Raw genomic sequence first — 27,711 nt, forward strand, 5'->3', positions numbered from 1 at the left:
TTAATCATTTAGTAAGCACAATTTATACATGTTTAGGACATGGAAGGTATACACTTGTGAAATGAGCAGCCAGAAACCATTGTCTAAGCAGTATACTCAATGCTTAGAGGATGCTTAGAGAATGAATGAATGTAAAAATGCATGTCTCTGCTTGGGAACTGTTATTTAAACATTCCAACTGATTGGTACGTGCTCGATAAATATTAAGCAAGCATTTCTTTTTGTCTTGGTCATTCATTCTGTCATTCCATTAAACTCTTTCACTCCTACACCCTCTCACATTGGGACTTTATCTGAAATAAATGTTGACATCTGGCAGAAATAAGCATTGTAAGCAGGGCCGGCCTTAAGGGCAGCAACGCCCCGGTCGAATTGGCGCCCCCCCTCACCCTCCGCACGCCCCTGGTTAACAGGGGGCGGGGCAGAGGGGGGTGGGGCCAGGAGGGGCCACGTTTTTTTGGCAAGGAGGTTATGGTGTGAATAGGGCGCGTTAGCACCCCATTGTCATTGAATGAGCCCGCCGCCGAGGGTGCATTCAATGACAATGAGGCGCCTGCCACCACGCCAGCTCAGGGGAGCCCTTGAAAGACTCCCCCGAGCTTGCGTGGTGGGGGGCTAATGGCGCATTTTGCTGTTAAAGGCACGCGCTGTGACGGGCGCTCTTAACAGCAAAAGGCTGCCTGCCGCGCCTTCTCCCACAAAGCCAGCTCAGGGGAGCCCTTCAAAGACTCCCCCGAACTGGCGTGGTAGGGGCATATGGCGCCCTGGGGGACGTGGCGCCCCGGGCGGTCGCCCGGCTCACCGCCCCCTAAGGCCGGCTCTGATTGTAAGGACATGTTTGAATCATCTATTCAGCGTTGAAAATGTTGCAGACATGTTTACCCTGAAACACACACAATGTAGCATAGACACGTCTAATATAATTTACAGCTGGTAATGTAAGGCTTGTAATTTGTTTCAAGGCAACTTGGCAGAATACAACTTGATGATGGCAAAAGCCATTGCGACAGAGATGTGGATGCAATTCGGTGCCTCGTGAATGAAATGGATAACGTTGACATGGATGGTGGCACCAAGAACTTGCATGCAAATGCAGAATAAAAAGACAAGTCTGGGTGGAAATGGGCAGATACATCATAACATTCTGAGGACCACGGCGTGGGAAAAGGTGTCGGTTTCAGAAGTGGCACATGTTTCTCTTTTGTACACAATTAAGGTTCTGATGCTTTTGGCTCTAGTGTTAAGGTGTTGCTAAGGTATCAGTGGGGTGCACACAATTGTTTGTTCCCTGAAAGGTGTCTCATCACAAAGTGGGCATGACTCAGGAGCACAGCGTGGGCCAGGGACCAGATTATCAAACCTTTGCACTAGTGCAAAAAAGTGGAGCAAATGAATTTAGCACCGATTTTTCTGCTTAGATAATTAGGAATGGAGCAAACAGATTTGGTCGCAATTTGTATTATCTAAAAAATAATTCACACGGGCAAAAAGGAAACAGACTGTTTTGTTTACTATGTTTGATGAGTAACATGAAAGGAAATGTAACAAACAGATCTCTTTTTATGTTGTGAAGCAAACATGGTACAAACATCCATTTTCAATAAAGTGCAAATGTCTTTCGATAATACAGATTGCAACAAAACTCGTTTGCTCCATTCTATATTATCAAAGCATTTGCTCACTATTTAGAACTTGTGCACATGTTTGATAATTTGCCACCCTAGACATGCACATTGAAATCATAACTAACAATTTGGGTGGAAAGCATCACACCGCACCTCTGTCACAAATCTTTTCAACATTATTGTTTTTGCTAACACCACTGCCTTTGAAAGATGACATGAACACGCTCGAATAATTTTTTATAGCTTTTGCAAAGGCCCATTTCACACATAATTTATGAGACTATTTTGACAAGATTTATTTCATGACGGATGTAGGCAGTTTTTTTCAGGAAAACAGGACGTGTTTGAACATGTACAACTTTGAACTTGAATTGATAATGTGACGATGGCACAACATGCATTCCGTTGTCATTTGTGTTTCCTACAGTTCTCAAAGCAGGACTTTGGCAGGGAATGAAAGCTTAATATATAGGCCCTGATTCACAGAGCGTTTTCCAATGGGGTTTTTCCAATCTAAAAGCTTCTGTGAATTAGGCCCTAGTGTGCTTAGCATTCACATTACATATAACAAATTGGGTAGTATTAAAATGTTTTGCATCACATGACATGCAAAAGTACACATTCGGCTGAATTTACAGCGGTTTGTTGGGGAGCATCTCAGACCTGCACCTGCTACCCTAAATCTGATTCACAAAGACTAAAATGGTGCTAAATTTGGTGATGCCTGGAGTATCTCTCAGGGGTCCTGGAGCAAGTCCTTGTAAACAACACGTGCTCTTTTGCATTCAAAGATACCCCTGGAAATTCCAGCCTTGCTCCGTGTTCACTCTTTGGGGATCAGTTATTAGGTTGCAGGTGCAAGTCACAGATGCCAGCTTCATGAATCAGGCCAATTTGTCTGCTGTTTCAAAGATATTGCCGACCCTGTGTTCTACTAAAAAAGAAATATGAATCTAGCTACCTTAGACAAAGGGAAATTATACTTCAAATTGCTGGATCAGTTCTATAAAACAGTTTGGAATGTGTAAACAACAGTTCCCACGGAGTGATGCACATTCCTCTTCTACAGTCTTGATCAAGGATTCTGGCTGCTAGAAGGAGTGTGTTTGCATCTCTTGACTGTTGCTCGAGTTGAAGCCATGCCCTTTCTGTGATATTGAGCTTCCTGTGCTGCTCTTCCCCTGACCCTATATCTTCCTAAGTGCAAATCCAACTGGTAAAAGATGGAAAATCCAAAAGGTTGAGTATGTAACATGTTGTAATTTCTGGTCCGTTGCCACTGGATTTCTTTTCCATTCTATACGTTTTGGTCTCTATTCCTTTTTTTGTTGCCTGCTTCTACACACATGCCGTTATTTCGTTGTTCATTGACAGTTTGTTTAGCTAATTTGCATTTACGTGCCCGAATCGTCGTTAGTGAATGCTCTAATAAGGCAATTTGGAAGCAGTTTGCTTGCTTGGTAATGATTAAGTGACTCCTTTCATTTTGACTAGGGCGAACATGTGTCATTATGGTAAATGTATAGGCCGTGCCAAGCAGGTTTTATCGTCCAAGTAAGCAACCAGATTGTACTTAAGAAGCACCAACCACTACTGCATTGTTCATTCAGGTTTTTACAAAAAAAATACAAATCGGCCAAAGTTGCTTATTTAGGCCTTTAAAAGTTTTGAGGCAGTCTATTCATTTGCAGTTTTTTAAATAATTAAATGGAGCACAGTCACACCGTCCATAGTGGCATTTGTTGGCATATAATGGTAGTGCGAAGGAGGAGGTCATATTATATTGGGGGCAGAGTCGTGCAAGGTGACCGGTCGTATACGTGTTTCTGGTCTCAAAAGTGGTGTAGGTTACTAAAATATTACTTTGCCTGGTTTGCTGACTTTGCTTGTTTCCATGTGGATTTTTAGCACTTATTCTTTGCAACACTTACTGAAAGAATGACAGAAATGGAAAGGTATTGTGAGAGTGTGCACCTCTTTGACACGTGCATTTACATTCAGCTGAGTCTCTTGGTGTAAATGCAGACTCCTGCCATGATAATCAATTGTGATATCACTTTTTTTTTAAAATGAGGTGCTCTAACAATGCATTTATGCATGTATAGTTAAAAAGCAACAAAAGTGTAACAATAATTTATGAATGAGTAATTTCTAATTATGGTGTAACGTACACATGACGTCTTGCTCTGGGGCCATCATGTACAGAATGAGTGACTCCCCAGGTATTTAACCACATTTAACAGGAAACTATCATATAGTTTGCATCGTGGCTAAACTGTTGGGACCCTCAATGTTCCCCTTTATGTGACAATTATGTATAACTGTGCACAACACCAAAATGGTGTCAAGTGTGTGCTTTACGGTTGTGAGTATACAAGATTTAACAGACACAGTGAAAGGAGTTTATAGGGCGTACCAACAATTTGCTGTAGACACAATTAAAGACAGTGCAATTCCCTCTATAGCACTGGTGAATAAGTAACTAATTCTGTATGTAATGACCCCACCGTCAGCCATGTTGTGTATATTGCACTGTATTTATGAATTCATTTTGAATTTCTAAAGTCGTGTTACACCTTTGTTTAATTAGTAAGCCATTAGGATACAGTTGTTACAACAGTTTCCAATTAATTATACATTCATGAATGGATCATTAGTGCATCCTATTATAAACTGATATGAGGTGCAAGTGAATTCTAAGAATGTGTGTGTAGAAAACAGCTAAACCATAATTGACATTGATGAAGGCCATACCAATGGTGTGGCAGGAGGCGGGGGGGGGGGGGGGGGGGGGTCAGAGATTTTGATGTTAGACATAATCATGCTTCTGAGTTTGGTCAGGAAATTGAGATCTTCCTCTTCTTCAAGTCGATCTATATTATAATTCCCAACACCAGTGGAAACAACACTCTGTTAAATAGGTTTTTGAGCAGTCGGCTCAACAACTAAGAATGGTGGCTTTCTGGTACATTCATCTTGGCTAAAGAAGTAGGTCTGCAGACCTGTCAAATGCTCAGTGATCTTCCACTGGGTAGCTTGAGCAGATGAAAATTCTTCAAGCTGCTCTGTCTTCGTACATACTGGCTCTGGAGCACTTATACCGGAAGGCATTAGACTTGTTGACTACCAGCTGCTTTGACATCTTAGACATTCAAATGCATGTGTTGAGAGGGTGGATAAAATGGTGACCTTTGGCCTAGGGAGCAGAGACGAGGAGAATCTGAGCTAATGAAAACAGGCAACCGATCAGCTTGGACCTCAGTTCTTCTACTGATAAGAGAGATTATGGCAGTGTTACAGGCCCTAATTCACAGAACGTTTAGCACACAGTAAAGTAACGTTGCACTGCAAAAATACACTTTGCACCGGGCCTAACTCACAGTGTGGAGCAAAGTGACTTTGCACTGCAAGAGTTCTCTTTGCACTGTGGAAAATGGGCCTAATTAATAAAAAAGCACGTAGGGCCGAATTCATCAAAGGTTTAGCACTGTGCCAAGTGACTTTGCACTGCCAACAAATATATTGAACCGGGCCTAATTCACAGAGCGTGGTTAATTGTATTTTTGCAGAGCAAAGTCACTTTGCACTACCAACATTCTCTTTTCTCTATATTAAATGGGCCGATTCACACAAAAATCACTAAGGTTACGCTACTTAGTGTTTTTTTTTTTTAAATTAGGCTCCTTTAGCGTGGTGCAAAGTAGTTTTTCAGTGCAAAGTGATTTTGCTCCGCGCTAAACGTTCTGTGAATTAGGCCAATAGACTTTTTCTCCATTTTTCACTGGTCCCTGGCTGAATTCTTCCACATGTCTGGTGTTTGGTTATACATGTTTCTGCTCCTGCCTGATCATAGGTGATTTCCCTCACAGTTCTGTCCAAGGATTCTGGCTGCTAGTACGAGTGTGTTTGCATCTCTTGACTGTTACTCGAGTTGAAGCCAGGCTCTTTCTGTGATGTTGAGCTTTCTGTTCTTCTCTGCCCCCTATCTCTATGTCTTCCTAAGTGCAAATCCAACTGAGTTGGCAATCGGACCATCTACTTGCTCTCTAGCAGACCAATTTTCCAAAACAGGATTGTCCCAAGTTATCACCTACTTCATAGACACACCTGTGTCCCATTCTTAAGAACAAAGTATTGGAGACCACGAGCAAAACCTCTACATTATTTGATTGAACCTCATCAATTTAATATTCACTGTCAGAAATTAGCCACAAGGTTCAATTCACACATACTAATTCAAGGGGATACTTGAATAGATTCTTAACATAAGGAATCCTTAGGAATCCTAATCTAAAGAGTCAAATTGTTCAAACGAAATACATTGTAAGGACTGCTTTATTGTCACAAAATTGAAGCACTATTGACAACATACCTCCTGAGGAACCACTTGCAACATAGAGCGGGGAAACATGTGTCGAGGGCACACGTACCACTCTTCAGTAATTCAGTGGAGGGTACACGCAACAAATCTTCAGAGATTCAGAGAAACTCAATAGGTTTTGAAACCACAAACTATTCACAACCAGTGAATACCAACTAAATTGTCAAAGCAAGAGGGTACATACAACAATTTTCAGAAATTCAGTGGATTTGAATTGATTTGAAATTATGAACCATAACCATTGACAACCAGTGAATCTTAACTAGATTGTCCAAGAAATTCACTTTAAGACCAGTGTACCCTATCTGATTTTCACTACTATTATTTCTTAATTTTGGACATGAAATAAATAATATTGAAGAAACACATAACAACACATTATATTGTATTCATTAAGTAAAAGCGCAACCAAGGACTTCGTATTTTCTCTAAGTGTCAAGACTCAGGCCAGCCTCTGAGCAAGCCCAGGTTGCAGTTTTTTCTTTCTTTTTCTTCTTAATTTCAAAAAATCGTATTTTGGAGTGTGCCAACACTGTTCAAAAGGCTGGTAATATTTCTTACTGCAAATCCAACTGGTAAAAGAAAAGAACATTCAAAAGATTGAGTCCCTAACTGTTTATGCAATTTCCGGTCACATTGCCATTGGATTTCTTTTCCATTCTGTACGTGTTGGTCTCTATTCTTTTTATTGATTGCCTGCTCCTATATGCATTATATGTCGATTGTCAAACGCTAATGTCCATAAGTCCTTTAGGGCCCCTCTATGCTCTTTATAATATACTCTGAATTGTATTTGCTTTTACGTAATGTGAGCAAACATTCAGAAGGCCTTGACTCTGTTTGAACAGAGGAACGTTTTTTAAGCATGCCGCGAGGATTAGATGTCAAATATGAGCTCAACTCACTTCATTGTTCATGTCTTTTTAGGAGAGCTAGAAATCTGGCTTACATAGGGTCAAGCAATATGGTAATGTCAGTATGTGAGCACATATTCAACACATTTGGGTTGTTTCTTAGCCAAAAGTATTACCTGAAATATGTTTTCAATGTGTGCATAGTTTATTAAAAACTTTAACACAGCATTATAGTTTCTAAAAATAACATTAACATATTAACACCTAGTTTGAGCATATCAAACAGAATCATCATATATCAAATAATGCAATTAATTTAAATAAAACAATGATCACAAAAATGTATTTGCCGTTCTTTGAAAAAGAATGACAAGACCAATTTTAATCTCCAAGTATTTAACATACATAAAAATGCCATCTGTAAGTCCTGGTGTCTTTTGGCAAAGAGTGTTTCATATGTCCTGTAGTTGCATACACGCATTTAAATAGCTCCAGTCCTAGGACAGAGTTATACTGTATTTTCATAGGTGTCACAAAACTAGACCTAGGGCCTCATTACACGGACGGCGGTGGACCAAGGTGCTATTAGCTATAGTGCTATTAGCACCTTGGTCCATGCCGGTAAAATACCGGCACCGCCTTGGAGGAAAGGGGATTTACCGCCCTATTCCAAGGTTGGTGGAGCGGTATTCCCCCTTCCCGCATTGCCCTTCCCCATTCCCATTTTTGCCCCATAGGGCATAATGGGAATGGGGAAGGTGCTAATTACGGCACCACAAATTGCAGTACCGTAATTAGCTCCCTGGTCCCTTTGCGGGTTGGTTTTTAACGCCTGCAAAAAGCAGGCGTTAAAGTCTCCAACCCGCAAAGGGACCTCGTAGTAAGGCGGTAAGGGTTAACCGTCACTGGTACCATTAACGGTGACCGTTTACCCTTACCGCCGTCCGTCTAATGAGGCCCCTAGTGTGGGGAAACCATTGGCAGGAAGGTGCAGATAGAGGGGTGCCAGATATGAGGAGGGATGCACAACCCCCTGGCGTCGTTTGGTTACAGCATGGTGAGCGACCAAGCTTAGTCCAAAGGGTGCTGGTTGTTTATTACTTATGTTACTAATCCTAACATGCAGAGCAGCTGCATCTCTACAAGCACTCACACACCCACACATTGCTTGTTGGGCATAATGATACCTGGTGTTACTCCGGTTACTATGAATATTGTAATATGTCATACTGTGCTACTGATTATAATACAACCCGAACATGGTGTATACTAGTGGGGCATAACGGCTATTCTGGCGGTGGTGTTGTAACTAGTCATAAACGATCCTGCCACAGTTTATCTAACTTGACACGGGGCAACCTGGCACTGCTATACTAATGGGAGCAGTGAAAGCTGGCATTGCTCTGCTAAATGCACATATATTGTACATATAATTGGCAATGGTTTCAGTATTTGCGAAAGAGGTGACAATAGTGACAATGCTAAGGTTTTGTTGGCAATGCTTGGAAATGGTATGACTCCTTGGGATTTTCATCAAAACCTTAACATGGCGTGGACTTTCATAGCAGTAACTGGCATCCGAGTACTAGAGCATATTATGTCACTACTTTACACATTCTGGTACTTCCAGAGAATATGATAGCGATAGCTGGTGAATGGTGAGAGTACTTGGAGACATGATGCAAAATTCCCATATTGCAGCCAAAATTATTTGTATCTTTAAATGTTTCTATTGCTACCACTTTAAAAGCCATTGACACATTATGAACGAAAAAAAAAACATCCTGTAATCTATGGAATATGTGAATATATTAAACGTATCTACTGAATAATGTGCAGTAAATATGCATGAAATACCTGTTTCACCGTAGGATATATTTACCCAAAGCGTTGTCCTTTTTGAATCTGGTGTGAAACGATATTTAATACATGATGTCAAAGCAAGACAGGAACTCAAGCATGAGTTCACTTGGCTGTGATCATACTAACAATTAATAACTTGCAATCCGGCTGAAAGGTCCGAACAATGCTTTCACTGCCAGGATAACAGTTCTTTTGTCCTCTGAAGACTGAATCAACAGACTTGTGACTGGATTCCAGAACGGATGTTTAAACTAATACACAAAGAGCCATCATTTCTGAAGTATAAAATTGTATTTTCTTAAGAGATTGTAACTCTCAGCAGCATGAAAGTTCCGGATATGGAACGTTTCACCCACCGTAATTCTAGAAGTTTGCCCACCTCAGAGGAAGATTTTCAGAGAATTAGTATAATCCAGAGATAACGCTCAGATGTTTTCCTTTTAAATGCTGATGCCATCTTATGCTAACATGACACATTCAAAGAAAGTGTCCATTTTGGCATCACCTTGCTTCACTCCTCACACCACCTGAGAAATGGGTATCAGAGAAAATGGTTTGTTGCGCTGCTATGAGTGAAATATCACATCCATAGTCAAGTAGAGCGACATCATGGTAGAAGGACGCAGCAATTGTCAGTCAGGAGAGGACAGCTTTATATGTAAGACATACACAGCCATGAAACCTTTGTAATCAACAGATGGTCTGTTTACCTCTGGCCATAGAGAGCTTCAGTTCTCTGCCCAATCTCTTGCAGTAGCATTCACAGTGCCCTCGGGTCAATCAGAATTAATCATTGGCAAAGCCAATAGCTTTGGTATTTACTGTTCTTTGCATTTTGCATTTATAGGCACCACGGTGCAGGTAGGATAGTGCAAAGTTTCAAAGGAGGATGTGATGAGGCGTGCAGGTGTACAAGAAAATGAGAAGGGAGACAGAGCAAGGGAGGGAGCCACTGTGAGGGGGTGGTGATGAGCAAGAGGAAATATGAGCCAGAAAGAATCAGAGTGAGAGAGTGAGAAATAAAGTGAAAGTTTGAGAAGAAGGATGAGAGGGGATAGACAGAGGGGGCAGTGAGGGTGGGGCTAGAGAGAATGAGTGGGTAAGGTGCGTTAGCGGGATACAGAGAGAGTGGGTGGGGTAGAAAGAGTGAGGTCAGATTTGGTTGGTGGTTGCAGAGAGAGTGGGGTTAGGGGTGGTGGGAGTGAGGAGAGTCAGGATTGGGTGGAGGCTACAGGTAGAGTGAGTGGGGGTAGGGTGGGTGTGTGGGGGTATGGAGAGTAGTTTGGGGGTAGAGCAATTTGCGCTAGGGTCGGTGGGTGGTGGTAGAGAGAATGGGGTATGTAGCTAGAGTTGGGGTAGGGAGGGTGGTTGTCAGTAGAGAGAGTGGGGGTAAGGTGAATGAGGTAAAGAGAGAGAAGATTTAGGGTTGGTGTATATATATATATATAGACAGTGGAGGTTGGTAGAGAGTGGGGCTAGCGATTGTAGGTAGCGAGAGTGGGTGTAGGGTAGGTGAGGGTAGAGAGTATGGATGTGGATAGACTGAAAGGGGGTAGGATGGGTGAGTGGGGATAGAGAGAGTGGGTTAGAGTCAGTGGGTGGGGTTAGATAGTAGGGATAGGGTGGATGGGAGGTGGTAGAGAGAGCATGGGTAGGGTGACTGGGCATAAAGAGAGTGGAGTTGGGGTGGATGGGGGTAGAAAGAGTAGGGGCAGGGTGGGTGTGGTAGAGAGAGTGGGGGTTTGGTTGGTGGCTGGGTAGAGACAGTGCGGGTAGTGTGATGATTCAACTTCCGGGGCACCAGTGGTCCAGGGATGAATATCGGTTTCTAAACCATCAATCTGCCCCACACCTCTTGTACACCACAAGGGATCTGAACAGATTGGAAACACAAGCAAATTGTATACCCCCTTGTACCATTTTGGTAATAACGTGGACAGAATGGCAGGCTTATCTTGGCAAGGTCGTGGATCATTGGTTAGTTGCAACACAGCGAAAATACAATTATTAACCTATGAGAAAAGGGACTGTCCAGTAAAGGTTGTACAAACATATCTACTTATTAATATCACAACAGACAGTTCTAGCACACTACGAAGTACAACCCACCCTGTAAAGGAAATCAGAGGACAGATAGTTTCAAAGAAGGAAAAGGGATGCACTCTGGATACTGACAGGAAGGTAGTCGGTATAGTAAATAATCACAATAGATAATGGATACTTGATTTCAATACAAAGGGAGTAATGGGTCATTAAACGTCACTACTGGCCTTCAAAGAAGGTCCAGGAGGGCAAAACCACAATGTACCTTGTGCTGTAGGATTTCTTGCTGCTCGACAAGGCACAGTCGGTGTCAGGGCGCTTTGCAGCATCTATGACAGAGTTCAGGATGTGAGACAGCTTTTGGTTTCAGACGGCAGGCAGTTTGGCGAGTGAAGCTGCAGGTTGGCCTAAACGGTGGCCCAGGATCAGGAATCACTGATGAGGCCCAATAAGGCCGAAACATTTTTGGGGATGCTTGTAGTCTGGTGCAGAAGGATTTTGACCTAGTAGTTCGGGCTGAAATGCCCCTTTTGGGGTGGGATCAATCCTGTTTTTGCATATGGTCTTTCCGCCTTTGTAATGGCTTTGCAGGCAAAGAACGATGGTCTAGAGGGTTGCTCAGAGCAATGCTAGAGGTTAATATTAATTCTAAACCTTGCAGCCCTCACCTCTTTTGTTTTGCTGTAGACACCCCAAGTGGGACGGGAACGCCCAGACGTGGGTCCTGTGCCTGCTGAGACCCAAGCTACTCCTCACTGTGAGAGGGATCCCAGGTCCTTCATATATTGGACCTCTACTCTATTTTCAGCGCTGCCATTCCCCATAATGGAGGAGATCCTGTTTACTCGCTCTTCTCCTTTTCTCACACAATATTACTGTGAAGTCACCTTTCTCTTGTCAGAGGAGATCCCTCAGGCCACCTCTATATATCTATAAAAACAACAACTGTATATTGCATGTGGTCTTTTATAGTCCACACACTCACAATCAACTCACTCCACACATACTCTTGTCTCGTTGTTTTCTCCCACAAAGGTGCATTTATAACTATGCATTGTCCCAAGCTCCTCCGATGTGGGGTCCCCATCAATTCGGCATCCCAAATGGGCACATCGCCCTGCTTCAAGGAGCTGGCAGTCCTATGGCAACATGGCACCCTTCGAACCACTTCAAGTCATGCACAGGTATTTGGTCACTGCAGAAGGGTGCCGCTACCCAGGATACAAGGCTGGGCACCCCTGTCCTCACAGATAGTCTGGGATTAGATCAGGGTGAATAATTTTGTAAAGAGAGACGTGGCCCAAAACATGTACGATAAAAATAATCCAAAAGACCAAAGAACCACTGCAGCGCTCTGCAAGGGAAAACAACTTGTATTACATGCAAAAAGGTCCCAGATGGTCCTGTAGAAACAAACTGACATGGACCTTGTCACACCCAAAAAAGTTACAGGTTATATATTGGAAAACCACATATTAGCATACTGTCGACCACCCCATCCTGTTGTCTTGACTGGCCCAGATAGGGTTATCTGGCCAGGTACTAGCCTGGTTCACCTCATTGCTGGCGGATCGTACCCAGACTCTCTCCATGCCACCTTTCCTATCTGCGCCCTGTCTTTTCACTTGTGGTGTCCCACAGATCTCTTCCTTGTCTCTGATTCTTTTTAACATCTACATTTTGGGCACTTGTGTGTCTCATCTGCTCCTACGGCGTCAGCTGAGAAATCTGAAGAAGGTGAAGAAGATTCTCCCTTTAATTCCTGCACCTCTACGCCCCCCTTTGGTAGCTGCGCTGATATTATCTCGGCTGGACTACTGCAACTCTTTGTAGTTAGCCCAACCAAAGAGGCTTATCCAAAGACTGCAACGTCTGCAAAGTCTGGCGGCCCGGATGGCAACTGGCACTCCTTACGGAGCCCACATATCCCAGGTCCTGCTATCGTTACACTGGCTGCCCGTCAACCAGCATATAAGATTCAAGGCTCTATGCATAGTGCATCAAGCCACTCACGGTCTAGGTGCGGAACTCCTACACTACTAACCCAATTGTCAACTCCGCTCGGCTTCGGCTGATCTGCTCATCGTGCCCCTCTATCGCCACATGAGGATTGGAGGTAGAGCCTTCTGTATAGTCGCTGCAAGGCTATGGAACAAACTTCCAACTTCCCTAAAGAAACTCTCTAATCATATGGCCTTTAGGAAAGCCATTAGGAAAGACACTTCTTTTCTATTCAGCTTTTTTCCTCTAGTGTTTTTTCATAGTGGACATTAACTCACTCTCTAGCGCCAAGATACCTTTTGGTGACCGTCAAGCTTAAGTGATTTAAAAATCAATCAATCAATCAATCAATCAATCAATCAATCAATCACATAGGTTACAAAGTTATCCCACCACCCTCATTGGCTAACACCTATAGAACATGCTAACAACAGCCCCTATATTCCCGGGACCTATTGGCCACACCTTATATAAGCCCAATCCCCTACTTACGTGGCCCACTACATCGCCACTATTGAATTCATGTACATGATTGTCCGACAGGTACAATAACTCCCTCATTAATTGTGACCATCAAGTGATGTGCATCCTTCTGACCCAGACACACTCAAAGGAAACTGGCGAGGCCAACTCAGTTTTATAAAGACAATAGGCCTTCTCATTATACCAGACGCTGCGGTGAACACAAGTTGCACCCCTGACCTTGAACTAAATTTACTGATATCATCTCTGCTCCAACTATCCCAAATCACAGAATGTTCCAGACACATCTCCCCCCTTATCTTCTAGAAGCATCTGGTGCACAACAGTGATGTGACCAGGGCACCGCTCCTGAGTCTGAATGTTAAGGATTTATTTGCTTTGGTTAAGCGGCTACTTGTAGTTCAAATGGAGTGACCGCTCTTTGAGTGAGGGCAGTAGTGCTTTAAATCCTTGCCTCGCCTATGGACATCACAAAACTGTGTGCCCTCTTCTCATGAATTTGTCCTGCAAAGGGCGCATCCCTCCCTGCCCTCCCCATGGCTAACATTCCATTCCCACTATGTTCAGGCTTTGCAGCTGGTTACAATTAGAGTTGATCTATTCACCGTGGGTGCCTCTGACCTTGGCTTCTCTCTTGGGAGACAGGAAAGGGATTTATCTTGGAACTATGCTAAACAGAGCCACAGCTCCAGATCTAGGCCCTCATTCTGTTTATTGTGTACTAAGCCTTAAAATCCAGTATGCACCTGCCATGTTAACACGCTGACCTCTCTCTTACTACAGTACCTGTCTAACTCCATGTTCCACCTTCCTCAGCTCCCTCCTTGCACCTCACTGGAAAACATAACTTTGTGTTCTAGTTCTATGGCAGTTCCCTATTTATAACCATTGCAACCGCAACATTATTATATTTGTTGCTCCTTCTGTGTTGCTATTTGTGGGTATCTAATATGTGTCAAACATTAACTACAGGTGATATGTGCGCTTTCTGCCACGCAAAGCTCAAACTGCTCACACTGTGGTATGTGCTAATAGGTTTTTCTCAGCCTGGATCTTTTTGGGACACTGTAAGTTCATCCCAAGAGTTTGCACGCCTGGGAGGATGCAGCTCTTCTGGGGATGGCACAAATTGTATTTTGAAATCTGTTTATTAGCATTTAAACACATGGATAGCAATGCAAACGATACAATTTGCACTGTAAATCATCCAGTAGTTACATAGCATACAGGTCATTCCAAGCAAATAGAAAAACAACAATCATTTGAGTCAAACAAAACAAAACAACAGAGCTAAGCATCACAAACTAAGCAGACAATGCAAGGGGAATAGGGTAATCACCTTTCAGAGGGTCTCAGACCACATTTAGTCAAGTAGAGTGACAATGACATAGCCAAATACACAAGGAGATCCAATGTATGTGGAACACAAATTCACCAGGACAGCACTGGTGTCTGTCCTATCATATCTGTAAAGGTCTGATTCAACAGTCATGGTTGTTTGTCATCCGAGGGACGAAACATGACCTCTATTAGAGCATTCCACGCCACCATATTATCCGTAAGTTCATTCATGTTCAGCCTCACAACCTTACGCCATGCCGTTGTTTCGGCTGCACTCCACTTAAAAAATCTTTGCACCATATGCAGTATTGCAGCCCTCTCTGTACTTTCCAAGACATTAATATGCACCCTTTTGCTATTGCTGGTTTGAATATGACTAATGCACCGCGCTAGTCCCATTAACAGGTTGTGTATATAAGAAACTGGAGTGTAAACATTGAAATAGAAATGAAAAGAGGTTCAATCCACAATGAGTGTTTAATAAAGTCCGAAATCAGCTGACTCATGTTTCGACTTGATCATCATTCTCAAGGCTATCTTCATTAGCTGCCACATCTCAAAAGAATAAGGAGGTTAGAATTCCTATGGATGAAGATCCTCTATTTGGGCTTGCACATTTATCATCAGTGGTCAGTATATCCAATAATTAAGTCTGAAGGGCTGATTCAATTTGAATGTGCTTGCAGTTTAGATAGTGCCATATTTTTCAGTGCACGTAAGATTGCAGTGTTTAACCTTATTAATGTGGGCTCCATCCCATGGGTATCAGTATGCGAGCCCTTTTGCTATTGGACATGGCAAATCCATACATTTGATTGCATGTCTGAACTTGCACCCAGCAGGCATTCTAGCGGCTCCCATTTAAATTGTGTTATCCCTGCTCTGGCACAAGCAGTTTTGATTTGATACCAAAAGGACTGTATTTTAACACCTCACCAGAACATGTGCATGACATTTGCCCCCAACACACAACACCCCAGGCACCTTGAGGACCTGGTAGGGTCAAACAAAGCTATTCGCTGTGGGGTCGTGTAGTGTGTGTGTAAAACATTTGGCTACAGGAGGCAGAACCCAGCATTAGGAGAAACATTCTTTGTGAAAACCAGCATTGTGTTCCACTGGTTGTCACCTAATTCTTGACAAAGGTCTTTTTCCCATTTGATATTTAAGCCCACCATCGGTATGCTAATCAAAGTTTGCATACAACTATATATCTTGGACCACGGGCGCCAGCCATCCTCTAAATCATATAGCAGCTGCAATGAAAGAGAGGGAATTGTGGAGAACATCCCTCAAAGAGTCGAACAGGAGAGTGGCACTAAGTCACATGTCATGGGCAGGCCCATTTCCAGACCATTCAACAGGCCTATGTTAATCAGCCCAAGGGCCCTAGCCTTGGACCGTCCAAACCCAGGGACACCCAGAGAATCACAGATGCCCCAAGCAAAGTCCAGGAAACAAAGCAATGCTAGGCCAACTCACAGAGACCCAAATAACTACTGAGCAAGTCAGGGGATCTGCACTCCACAATGCATAAAAGGCCAAAAGCTGTTTGTCATGGGTTCGTCCAGCCAGGTCGGCCACTTCCTTTTCACTATTCTCCATAACCTATAGCAAAAACTGGCCCTTAGGTAGCCCCTCCATCTGAATCAAGTCTGTGAGCTCTCTATACCTCTCTGTAAACCCATCCTTATACATATCACGCCATGTGCTAAGACTGTACTCCTCCCATCTTCTGGCTACTACCAAATCACCTATCCCAATGCATGCATCTACTGCCATAGACCTCAGTGGTGAGTTTAACCATCCTGGCCCATACTTGTCTCCCTAGCATTACAAGTATCACCTGGTTACCCATAAGACTCACTTCCAAACAGAGGATTTCCGTTAGCACAACTGGTTTAACAAGTGCACATAGTAGCTCTGATTTAGCAGTAAGCTCATCAGATAGCCAATGTGTCAGATGGTACACATTAGCAAACGGATAAAGCATCCTTGGAAATAGAATCATTTTGACTAGAGCAATTCTGCCCATCAGGGACAGCGGCAACTCCTCCCAGAACCCCATGCAACAGTTAACCCCCTCAACAGTCTTAACCAAGTTACTAGCGCACATGTCATCTGGGGAGTGCGCTATATTAATCCCTAAATACCAAAATGTCCAGGGTTCCAAATGTATTCCCAGGTCTGGTAGATCCCAGGGGTCCCAGCGTTGCAGTCCTGCCAAAAGGAATAAGTGTGACTTTTGTCTATTGAAAGATATTCCTGACAATCTCAGGAAGTTGTGGGGAAATTATGTTCCGGTTCACATACATATAAGAGGACATAGTCCACGTACAATGAAATTAATTGAAACAAACCCCCCACCACCACCACTTCTGCTTCCCAAAGTTCCTGTCGTAGGTACACAGATAAGGGTTCCTGCGCCAGGCTATAGAGCATAGGTGATAATAGACATCCCTGTCCTGTACCCCACTCTACCTCCTAAATCTCAGACACCCATTTTCTGGTTCAGACTCTGGCCATCGGTCGAATATACAGCAATCTAACACGTTTAATAAAACCTTTGGCAATGCTGAAACTCTGCATCGCAGCCAGCATCCACTTTCAGAATACAGAGTCAAATGCCTTGGTGGCACCGAGTGACGCTACTGCAAGCGGGGCCTCACTCAGATTAGTTTGGTCAATTATATTTTGGAGTCTTTGTAAATTCATAGAAGTGTTATCTACTGGAACAAAACAAGTCTGATTCTGATGGATCAGGGTGGTTATCACCTTCTTAAGCCTGCCTGCCAGTATGGCAGTCAATATCTTAATATCCTGGTTCAACATGGCATGGGGCCGGTAGGAATCACACAACTCTTCAGGTTTCCCCTGTGTGGGTATGGGAACTATTACTGCCTCCCTCGGGGAGTTTGCCTCTGTGGTAGACCTCTTCATACACTTTCATGAGCACGGGGTGAGAGTGGGTGTGAATGTTTCATAAAATGTGTCCGGGAGCCCATCCAAGCTTGGTAATCACGGCAATGTGGCACTGAATAGAATGAATATCGCTTCCCTTACCCATTCTGTTCCCTCACATGTCTGCAAGTGTTATATCCATAATTGTCACATTTAGTGCTTCAGAAGCCAGTAATGATCTGGGCTGAAAAGAGTCAGATCTATCAAGGATTGGGATCTGCACACAATTAAAGCCCCCCCCCGAAAAGAAAACAGTCCCCCTCATATGTAATAGTTTACTGCTCAAAGGCCTGAGGAAAGCTGGTATTCACTATGCATACCTCCTGTTGGCCTATGTGCCCATGCATAGTCACATATCTTCCCTCACTGTCTTTTTCTACACGTAAGAGTTTAATAGGGATCCGGGCATCAAACCATACCAGGACTCCCCTAGCAAAATTGGAAAATGTAGATCCATAACCCTCTCCACCCCATCTTGTGATGAGCCAGTCTGGGTCTGCGGGGAGCAAGTGTTCATGCTTGCACGTACCCCTGCTTTTGTTAGGGCCCCAGTGTATGTGCTGTTGCACCAAACATTCAGTGCTAGTAATAGATACCAACTTGGGGGAGTCAGGCATTTCACGGTATGCACCCATCGTAACAGCTCAAGTCGGCAACCATCTGCATTAACACAAGCATTCCAGTGATCATAATTGGTGTCAGTAGCATGTAATGCAACAAATCTATCCCTTGGGAGTCCCTGGGAGTCCATTGGTTTCTCCAGCATCTCATTATGGTCCATCCACATTTTGACGGCCTCAGGCATTTCAAACATATGTGCCTTCCCCTTGTGCAGAACTTTCAAACTAGCCAGGTAGATGAGCATGTACTTCAAGCCCTGTTGGCAAAGACCTTCCATTGTAAGGATGAACATGTTGCGTTTCCTCTGAACGCATGGGGTGCAATCCGGGTAAACTGCAATTTTTACATTCCCTCTATGTAAGGCACCATTTTCTCTTGAATCTAGCAGGATTACTTCTCAATCGACGGAAGTTAAGGATCCTGGTGATTATAGGTCTTGGGTTGAAGCCCGCAGGTAGTTTCTTCCATAGTGATCGGTGTGCCCTTTCGATCGAAAATCCCCGGTTATAGTTTCCCCGGTTCCACCTCCTGTAATAATACATTCTTGACATAAGACGTAGGGTCGGCGCCCTCACTTCCCTCAGGTATGCCCACTACTCTGATGTTGTTGTGGCGTGAACATCCTTCTGCATCCTCTGCGTGACTTTCCAGTACCGCGTTTCTAGCTTCCAAGGATTTCATCCTCTTCTCCAGTTCAGTAGTGGCAGAGGCGGTGTCTTGCAGTAATGACTCCATTGTGGTAACTCGTTCTGCGAGTGACCATACATCCTGTTTTAAGAGATTGACATCAACCGTCTCCTCATCAATCCTACAATCCAATGAGGATCTCAATGCAGCAAGGGCAGCAAGGACTTTCTCTTGGGAGTCCGCCTGAGTGTGTCTCCAAAGGGCCGCAACCACAAGAGCAGTTGCGGCGCAGATCAGGCTGGGGTCCTCTCATCACTCTCCACCCTCCTCCACCTCGCCGCCCCGACAGGGCGACCATACCAGCCAAGGACACTGCTGCAGCACTCACCACACCATCGGGGATCACTCACACTGCGGTCCCGTAGCTGCAATGGTCACCCCGACCGGAGGACCACAGGCATCTACATCAGGGGGCCGGCTGTGCCATCCCATCTGCAAGGTTGTGGGTAGTTCCAAGCAGCACACTGGGCAGGTCCTGCAGATCAGTGTCATAACAAGGAAGCGGCTGCCATCTTGTTCAGTTCCCAGCTCAGGAGCAGTCCTCTGTTTCATGGTCCCAACGCTCAGTTTCCGAGAAGTAATAGCCTAACAAGTAGCGTTAGGATCAGCTTTGTCATTTAAAGGTGGATTTCACCAAGAATGAGTCATTGGTATGCCGTAGTAAGGATACTGCAGCAGGATACAGGCGAGAGCTCTCACATAGCACGTCTTCACAGCATGGCACAAACTGTAGCTTGTCTCAAGGCTGATTAAGTCCACCTGTCTATGGGAAGAAGTCATCTTCTTCAGATCTTCCCTGTCGATTGGAGTGATGAGGTCTGTACAGCAGCTGTGACTCAACAGGCTCTGGCGGTTGTTGGAGGTGCTCGAGACGTCCTTCTTTGTCCTCCTCTTCGGAATCTTCTTGTTCCAGTCATCGACTCATGGTTTCTGCTCCAGAACTTCAGAATGTATTCAAAAACACCAGCTGACTCCACCAATCAGTTCCTATGCACCATTCACATGTGGGGGTGATTGCCCAACGAGGACTGCCAGCCTCCCAGTGTGAACTGGTTTCAGCCACGTATACTGCAGAGCAGTATGCATGGTCACGGGAGGATAGCTCAGGGGCAACATGCTTGCCTTGGAGGCAAGACAACGCAGAGCAACACAAGTTTGATCACCGGGTCTGCACTTAGAAACCTCTGGGTATTATACCATTATAAATAACTGATTACAATTACAATTACAAAAGAGGCAGAGGAGTTTTGTTTGACCTCCCCCACTTCCTGTCCTGGCAGGCACTCAGGGAATCTTTGCAGACTTTCTAAGGGAAGCCTGTCAAAGACAAAGCAACAAGGGGACCCTCAGCCACCTAGCAAGGTAGAAGTGTCCAGAAAGCTCAAGCCATCTTGTTCACGACTTAGAAATGTAAGACCACCATTTTTGGTATGGGGGGGCCCTATGTAGCTTAGAGCTGCGATGACAGCCTCTGATAAAAAGTATGAAAAACATTGTGAAAAAGATGCACTGCCAGCAGCCTGAACATATGAGCTTTTCACAGTAACAAAAAGTGACTATAAAGGCAAAACAAGAGATGCACTGTACCCCCCCTGCCCCATCACTCCACGCAGGGTGGTGTGTGCTAAAAGGAAAAATGTTCTCTTACACCCACCCACGAGAAATAGTCAAACAATCTAGGTGTCCAGCAAAAGGGGCACAGGTTGTATTTTCCAATTGCTAAATCGCACTGCTCAGTCTTACCTAAGCCCTCTCTATCCTCCAACCTTTCTTTCCCTGCTTGATGCCCTTTAAGTTATTTTGTCTGTGTTTTTTCACACAAATCTGGTCGAACCTGCTCAAACTTTTCCTGCGCTACCCTAAAGATATGTGACTTTCAAAGGCGACTCTAGCCGATTGGGCATAGGAGAAAAATCCACAGCAACACTCAACCTACCCAAATCCTATTAGGAGATTGGCAAGATTCTCACTTGTGAGAAAGTTTGCCCAGGCTTGATGCAATTCATTATCTTTGTGGTGTTGGATTGGTTCCAAAGTGTTGTTTTTGGTAAATGATTGTGTTAAGAAATACTGGTTCCTTTCAGAATGTGGGTATATCAGTTCCTAACTCCCTTACCATTCACAAAGAACCATGTTCACACTCACAACATCCCAGTTCAATGTGTTCCTTGAGGAACATCTTTCAATTACTTTATTGGATATGACAGACACTGATCTCAAAGGTTTGGCATTCCACATTTCAATTTAGGATGTCTAAGGAATCCTGAGATCCCACATTTCAAGAGAAAAGCTTTATTATGGCAAAACTACACAGGGTTTCAATTTTAGTTGTCAATCATAAACTCCATAAACCTTGTGTTATATTCCCACTTTCAGTGACATGGCATGTAAACAGGGTTCCCACAAAATACTTTTAATTGCTCTTTGTCATTTAATACATTCTTGAGACCTGTGTCCAAATGTGCTGGGATTATTGTACTTCTGGTTTGCCTTTCAAAGTCCCTGAATAGTTAGGGATATCAAACGGCTTCCCGCATAACCTCTTGATATATTTTGAATGTCTGTCTACCTGATTACAAAATCCCTCTCAGGTAATCTGATTCTTTCTTGTGAAAATGCTCTGCATTCTGCCCCATCTGGAAAGGTTGTCTTTCAGACGTTTACCATCAGCTACTTCCACCCATGCATCACCATTTGACAGAGCATTTTTGGATTGGCCAAAGCTTGTGATAGGTTCCTTTCAGTTACTAACACCCCCCATAAACCCCTCCTTGCTTCTATTGGCCCATTGAATTGTCTTTGTTACAAGGGGATGAATAGCTGTGAGTTTGCTCTCCCCTCTGGGATTAATATCCAAATTGTTATGAAATATTATTTTCTTATACTTCCTTAGATGTTCATAAGAACAACATAATCTGATTCACAAGACTAGTCTGAATCATAAGACATTATTTGAATGTATTAATAATTCATACATTTTAAAATATGATATATGTATATGTATGTGATTCTCTTTTTCACATTAAATCTAAATCTGCGCCTGATTATTTAATTGGGTAAAGGGTTTAAAAATAATTACTACACGTGTGTTTTACACGCTTACTTTAAAATGCATTATTGGGTGCAATTTATACTGCGCAATTCCGCCTGAAATACATGGTTTGCTCACCCCTGATTTCAAAAGGGACATCTGCTTTCCTTAAAACTAAGGCCAATTTTGCATAGGCTACTTTAAAGGAGCAGGTCAGAGGTCAGGTTCTGTTTATATATCTGCTTATTTCAAGTCACCATTTCTGACTGACACTGCACTCATCAATCAACAGGGCCTTCTTCCAGAATATGCTTAGAAATAGAACCATGAAAACTTTGGCCCTGAAATTCATATTTTGAAAACAATCATTTACCCTTGATATCAGAGTTCTGCCATTAGCCTTTAAAATTCCTTGATCACAGTGTTGGATAATAAAAGCCCAGTGTGAAGAAAAATGGCATTTACCTAAAAAATATTTTCACAGTTCAAACTAAGCTGAGGCATTTGGTATTGCTATTTTTAACATTAATTAAATGATATGTCAATGTAAAGCCATTCTGAATTTTCATTATTTAATTGCAAGCATTACATTTACCCACACAGTACACAACAGGGCTATCAGTAACAGCAGGAACTTGTGGCTTGATTTGTTCAGGTGGTTCATTGATTTCTGGGTGGTGTTCTGTAATGGCTTACCTATGAGCGACATTCTCAATAATTTCACTTAAATATCATGCAATAAATGCATTTCGGTTTTGATTCCCCATAAGAAAACTACCAACCTGTGTGCCTGTTCACTTTTTACTCTACGTATTTCACTAATTAATTTAACAGGCACAGTGGAAAATATTCTGCACACCATTCCGGTTATGGTATCGCCCAGTTGTATTCATTGTGGGTGATCCAGCATGAGTCAGAGCACCTATTATTTCTACTCTACACCTACTAGCCATGACATTGCCGGCACCACTGTACCCACTTTCAGTATCGCCAGCACAGAATCAGGTCCCTCCAACCCAAAATTCAATCAGTGCACTCCTATAGTGGCCTTTGACACCCAAACCCATTAAGCGCAATGTCACATGCCCATCATTCCTAAAGAGCTGATGCATTTCCTTTGATCCCTGGGATCTATGGTGGGGCATCAATTTGTGGCTAAAGTCATGTCCAGTTTAAATGGAATATTTGTGAACATCACAGACTCTTCCTTAAAGGTGAAACAAACAAATTATACACACATTAGTATCACAATAGAAGCATCAAATAAACAGGGTTCACGTTCCTCAAAACTACTTCACATGGCTATAATGTATGTTAAAAACACACAGTATAGTGATAAACGATTGTAAAGTATAATAACAGAATAACCCCCCAAGAGCATAAACGTCCTGTCTGACGATAGATGTTGGCATCTTTCAGTGTATTCTTTTATTATAAACAATTGGTTGATCTTGTTTGTGCTAGATTTTTTAGATGCTTAGTTGACAGATGCACCCACTTGTCATTGTCATTGAAAATGTCACCTTCCTTGCAAACTGATGTGACTGCACATGCCAGGGTATCCGGCAGCATCTATGTCTACTGCATCGCGTGTTGTCTGCATCTTTTGCTTGAGAAGAGAGAGTGAGACGGAGAGAGATCATACGTGAAAAAGTGTCAGAGAGGGGAAGATGCAAAGACCCAAGGAGGCGATACAGAGAGGTCACAGAATGACAGCCAACATGAGGTAGTCTATTATGTTTGGCAGTTTAGTTATACACAATGGGTGTGTTGCCATCAGTTAGGGTTCAATAGTTGTTACAATTGTACACCTTGCCACACTCCATGATATCCATGTTGCAGCCTTTCCTATTTTCAGGGGTAGATTCTTAGATCAGACAAGGCTTTTTATCTCTACCTGGACCATGAATCTGTTCCTGGGCGATGATCCTTAGATGAGGATGTATGTGGTAGGAAAACATGGTGTATGTATTGTATTGTACCTCACACTCAACGGTGTACCAGAGCATATGATGGCTAGACTGAGTGATTTCCAGCTGTTCTAGGAATTTGACTGGATTACCTGATACATAAGACTGTACTTGACAAACTACGTTGTATTTGGCATTTGGTGACAATACCTGGAGCATGAGGATGTAATTTGACACATAATGCTATAATTGGCAGGCACAGCTTGCCTGGGCTCATGAGGCTATATCTACCCATATGCAAATGCATCTGAGCAGATATAGCCACATGTGATGGCTGATCTAGGCATATAAGAGTGCTCATGGGCAAACAAGGCATATCAGACTATTCTTGCATCTTAGCATTTGTAATTGGTAATGTGATGGCTGCCCTGGACATACGAGGATTCACTTGGCCATATGGCTCTGCACCGGACCTAAGATAGCAATAACTGGACATATGATTACTTAAAAACAGCACATTATATGAATGGAGCTATGATTTTAGTTACACTACTGTTCAATGGCAGAAACCTGGACAGCGATGAGCATACCCTGGAAAATCATGATTTCATATTTGTCCTTGATGCCTAGGCCCTAGCACCAGAGAGCTGCCAACAGGACTCTGATGGCTGCCGGGTGGCCTTTGCTGGTTGCACGCTTGTTAACACCTGTGGCACACTTTATCTGATCATTTTCGACAGCATGATGTTTTTGAGGTCGGATTTGATGCAGCTGTTGCATTCACAGTGCTACTGCGCTCTAATAGCAAAAAGTTAACAATAGACCACTCTGAATCCCAATGAAAATCCTAAACATTTTTTGTTTAAGCAAACAGCGACATTAGATCAATTTCGCTATTCCAGGTATCTGACATCTCTATTTGTTGCATTCGCTGTACAAGTTTGTGTGTGTTTTAATACGTACATTGTGTCACTAGTTTTTGCAGTGACATTTAGTTAAGTGAATTTAGTGGTCACTGCTGTAATACGGGTCCCACCAGCAGGTTACACTGTTTAATCTCAGCAGGTCCTACTGGAAATGTCCTCCTTGATTTAAAAAAGGATTGACATATCATTCGGTAATAGTAACACCTGTTAAAAAAAGGGTTCTACGAAACAGCAAAAACGATTGCAGCAAATGTTGTAAGGTGACAAGTATGTCTAATTTTAAATGAAAGTACAATACTAAAGATGGAAGCCATATTTTTAAAGTGATCAGTTTCTGCATTTAGAAAGGTTGAGGTGAAAGCAGTGTTTTGTCACAGGAGCTTTGCTGTTTCCTTACTACCAGTCACCAATTCTCGAAACAACAGTAGAACCCGGTTGTGCTTGTTGGAAGTATATAACAGACACATTCTTCATTTTGTATACCACAAACAATACGATTGTTATGGGCCTCATTACGAGTCCTGCGGTAGCCGTGCCTGAAAAACCGGCAGGCTGCAGCCGGACCGGTAATTCCATCCCACCTCCGTGATTGCCGGAATCACCGGGGCATTACAACCCCGGTGACCCGATAATTCTGGAGGCGGAATTCTGTAAAGTCCCATTCCCATAGGACTCCATGAGGATGGGGCCATGGAAAAACTGGTTCCGTCTATGACAGAGCCAGTGTTTCCATGTCCGCCTGCACACGGGTGGTGATACTTCCGCCAGGTCAGACCTGGCGGGAGTGACACCTCCTGCCTGCAGGACTCGGAATCAGCCGGTCCGGAAACAACGGTGGCAGCGGATTTTGTACATTTAAAATAATATTGGTGTACACTATGGCCTGAAAGTTGAGTTTATGGGAAACAACTGCACGAATATCAATCAACATGGCACCATTATGAAAAGCATCACCACTAAAACGTGTTCTTCTTTTTCTTTAGACAGGTTTAATTAGATTAGAGGAGAAAGAATACCTCATCTCACCATTACCAACACACCTTGCGGAGGAGCACAACTATACAGCACCCGCGGGGCACCATCCCCATGTACTGTACAAACGAACAGCAGAGCATAAAGTGCATCGGAAAAGTGCATCCCATCCTCCCCATGACTCATCGATTCAGAGAGAATACCCTTCCCGCAAGTATCACAAACAGGCGAATCGTGATCAAGATCGGAGCTCTCCAAAGCAACATTTTTGTGGACGACGCAAGAAATGTATGTAAGGAAACTTTCTATTATTTCTATTACTGTCTGCATGTATTTCATCTACATTTATCGCCAATGTTAGACATATGCAGTATCTGGTACGGGGAAGCTTCATTTTCACGATATCCACTTTGGGAATAGACAATACCAAGAATGGAAGCCAGTAGAGGACAGACCAGTCGCCCGCAGAACTGCATTTGCGGAATTGGGGTACAATGGTGTTTCCGATAAACTTCAAGATTGTAACATTTTCCCCAATTGGAGGGACAAATGGTGCTTCCCGATCAATTTGTTTGGGTGAAAAAGTTTACTTTAAACTAAAATGTGGGGAAAACATCTAAATAGTGATAATAGAAATGCTTTCAGGCTTATAAAGCAACAATGTTAAGAAGTGTCTTTGCAGTATCCTCCATTGTATTATCACTTTTCCCCATACATGTGGCACATGCAAGGCTTATTTCTACCAGCAAATATATAAATCACATTATTGAAAATGAACAAGGTCCAATAACCTGTTCTCTGGTATGAAGTCCACCCTAAAAAGTTGGCAATCACATTTTAATTCTCTATACTATGCCAGAGTAGAGCAATCCGTTTGTATATTAGTCTGGCTTCACCCAAAGGACAGTCCGGCATCAAAATGTTTGGCAATTCTCCTTTGAACAAGAGACTGATCGCACGTTTGCAAGATTTGGACAAAACATTCATCAGTTGTGTGATACTAAATGGTCTATCTATTATGCGCTGATAGTGAGGAAGAGTTGCAGAGGCTGCAGGTAGAGGAGCAGTGTACCTTCCCAGGGATGCCATTTGGGGCTCGCCAGGGGTCACAGCTGTGAACCCTGAGGTCTTCATTGCTACCCCTAAAAAAAAGAAAGATATATATATATATATATATATATATATATATATATATATATTGTTACACTTGTGGAACCCCTTTTTTTTTTTTAAAGGCTTGAACAAGAAAGCTTTGTTTCTGGAGTGGCTGGCTTTCTTGTTCAAGCCTCTTTAAAAAAAAAATAAAACAGGGTGTTCCACATGTGTAACACTTTGAGCATTGACCCTAAATCAGAAAGAATAGGAATAACACATCATTTGTCTTTCTGGAATTCTATACAGTAATTGCTAGACTCATTAAAGGTTTATTTTAGGCACCCCTGAGGGGGTGAGTCACTGATCTAGTCTGCATTGTGAATTTGAGGTGTTTAAGTACGGACAAACACGTCAAAAAATCATTTACAGTATAATAAGCATCCATTGCGGACTATGTATTTTGCGTTTCACAAGTTTCATTTATAGCATGTTTTTTTCTGCCGTTGTCTCTGTTACGATCATCACAAGACATTCCATCTTAGAGTCCTCTATCACTTGACAAATTCCATATGCCTAAAAGCTTGTGTACAGTGTAGAAATATTTGATCATAGCACATAAAGTGGCCCTTGATTTCATTGTGCAACAATTAATGCTTTGTTGTAATGTATCTATCTTTCCTATCACTCTGGCATGCTGTTCAGGATGTTTATTTGCATGTATCAGGTAAAGAGTCCCCATAGCATGGGATGCTGTGTGAGTCGCGGCATTCACCTGCAAATCGAAATTCTTAAATACGTAATAATGAACCCTCCCAATGGTATACATTTTGCCAACCTCTGAAGCCTGAAAAGTAGATACACGCAGGCTTGACTTGTGGCCAACTTTGCAACGAACCTGCAGATGAACTGGCCTGCTG

General features: G+C 43.0%; 1 protein-coding gene across 3 annotated transcripts in view; it reads left to right on the forward strand.

Annotated features, from left to right (window-relative positions):
- ADAMTS18 (ADAM metallopeptidase with thrombospondin type 1 motif 18) overlaps positions 1-27,711 on the forward strand; it is a 524,586-nt gene that overhangs the window by 189,931 nt on the left and 306,944 nt on the right. For 2 of the 3 annotated variants that reach the window (XM_069652914.1, XM_069652924.1), the window contains exon 4: positions 25,711-25,987. In XM_069652914.1, coding sequence (XP_069509015.1) covers positions 25,711-25,987 — 277 coding nt within the window. Of the gene's footprint in view, positions 1-25,710; positions 25,992-27,711 lie in introns of all 3 variants that reach the window. The other variant, XM_069652934.1, reaches the window with a different exon arrangement.

Source organism: Ambystoma mexicanum, chromosome 1p (assembly GCF_040938575.1).
Source record: "Ambystoma mexicanum isolate Mex_15411 chromosome 1p, UKY_AmexF1_1, whole genome shotgun sequence".
In the NCBI taxonomy this organism is placed as follows: domain Eukaryota; kingdom Metazoa; phylum Chordata; class Amphibia; order Caudata; family Ambystomatidae; genus Ambystoma; species Ambystoma mexicanum.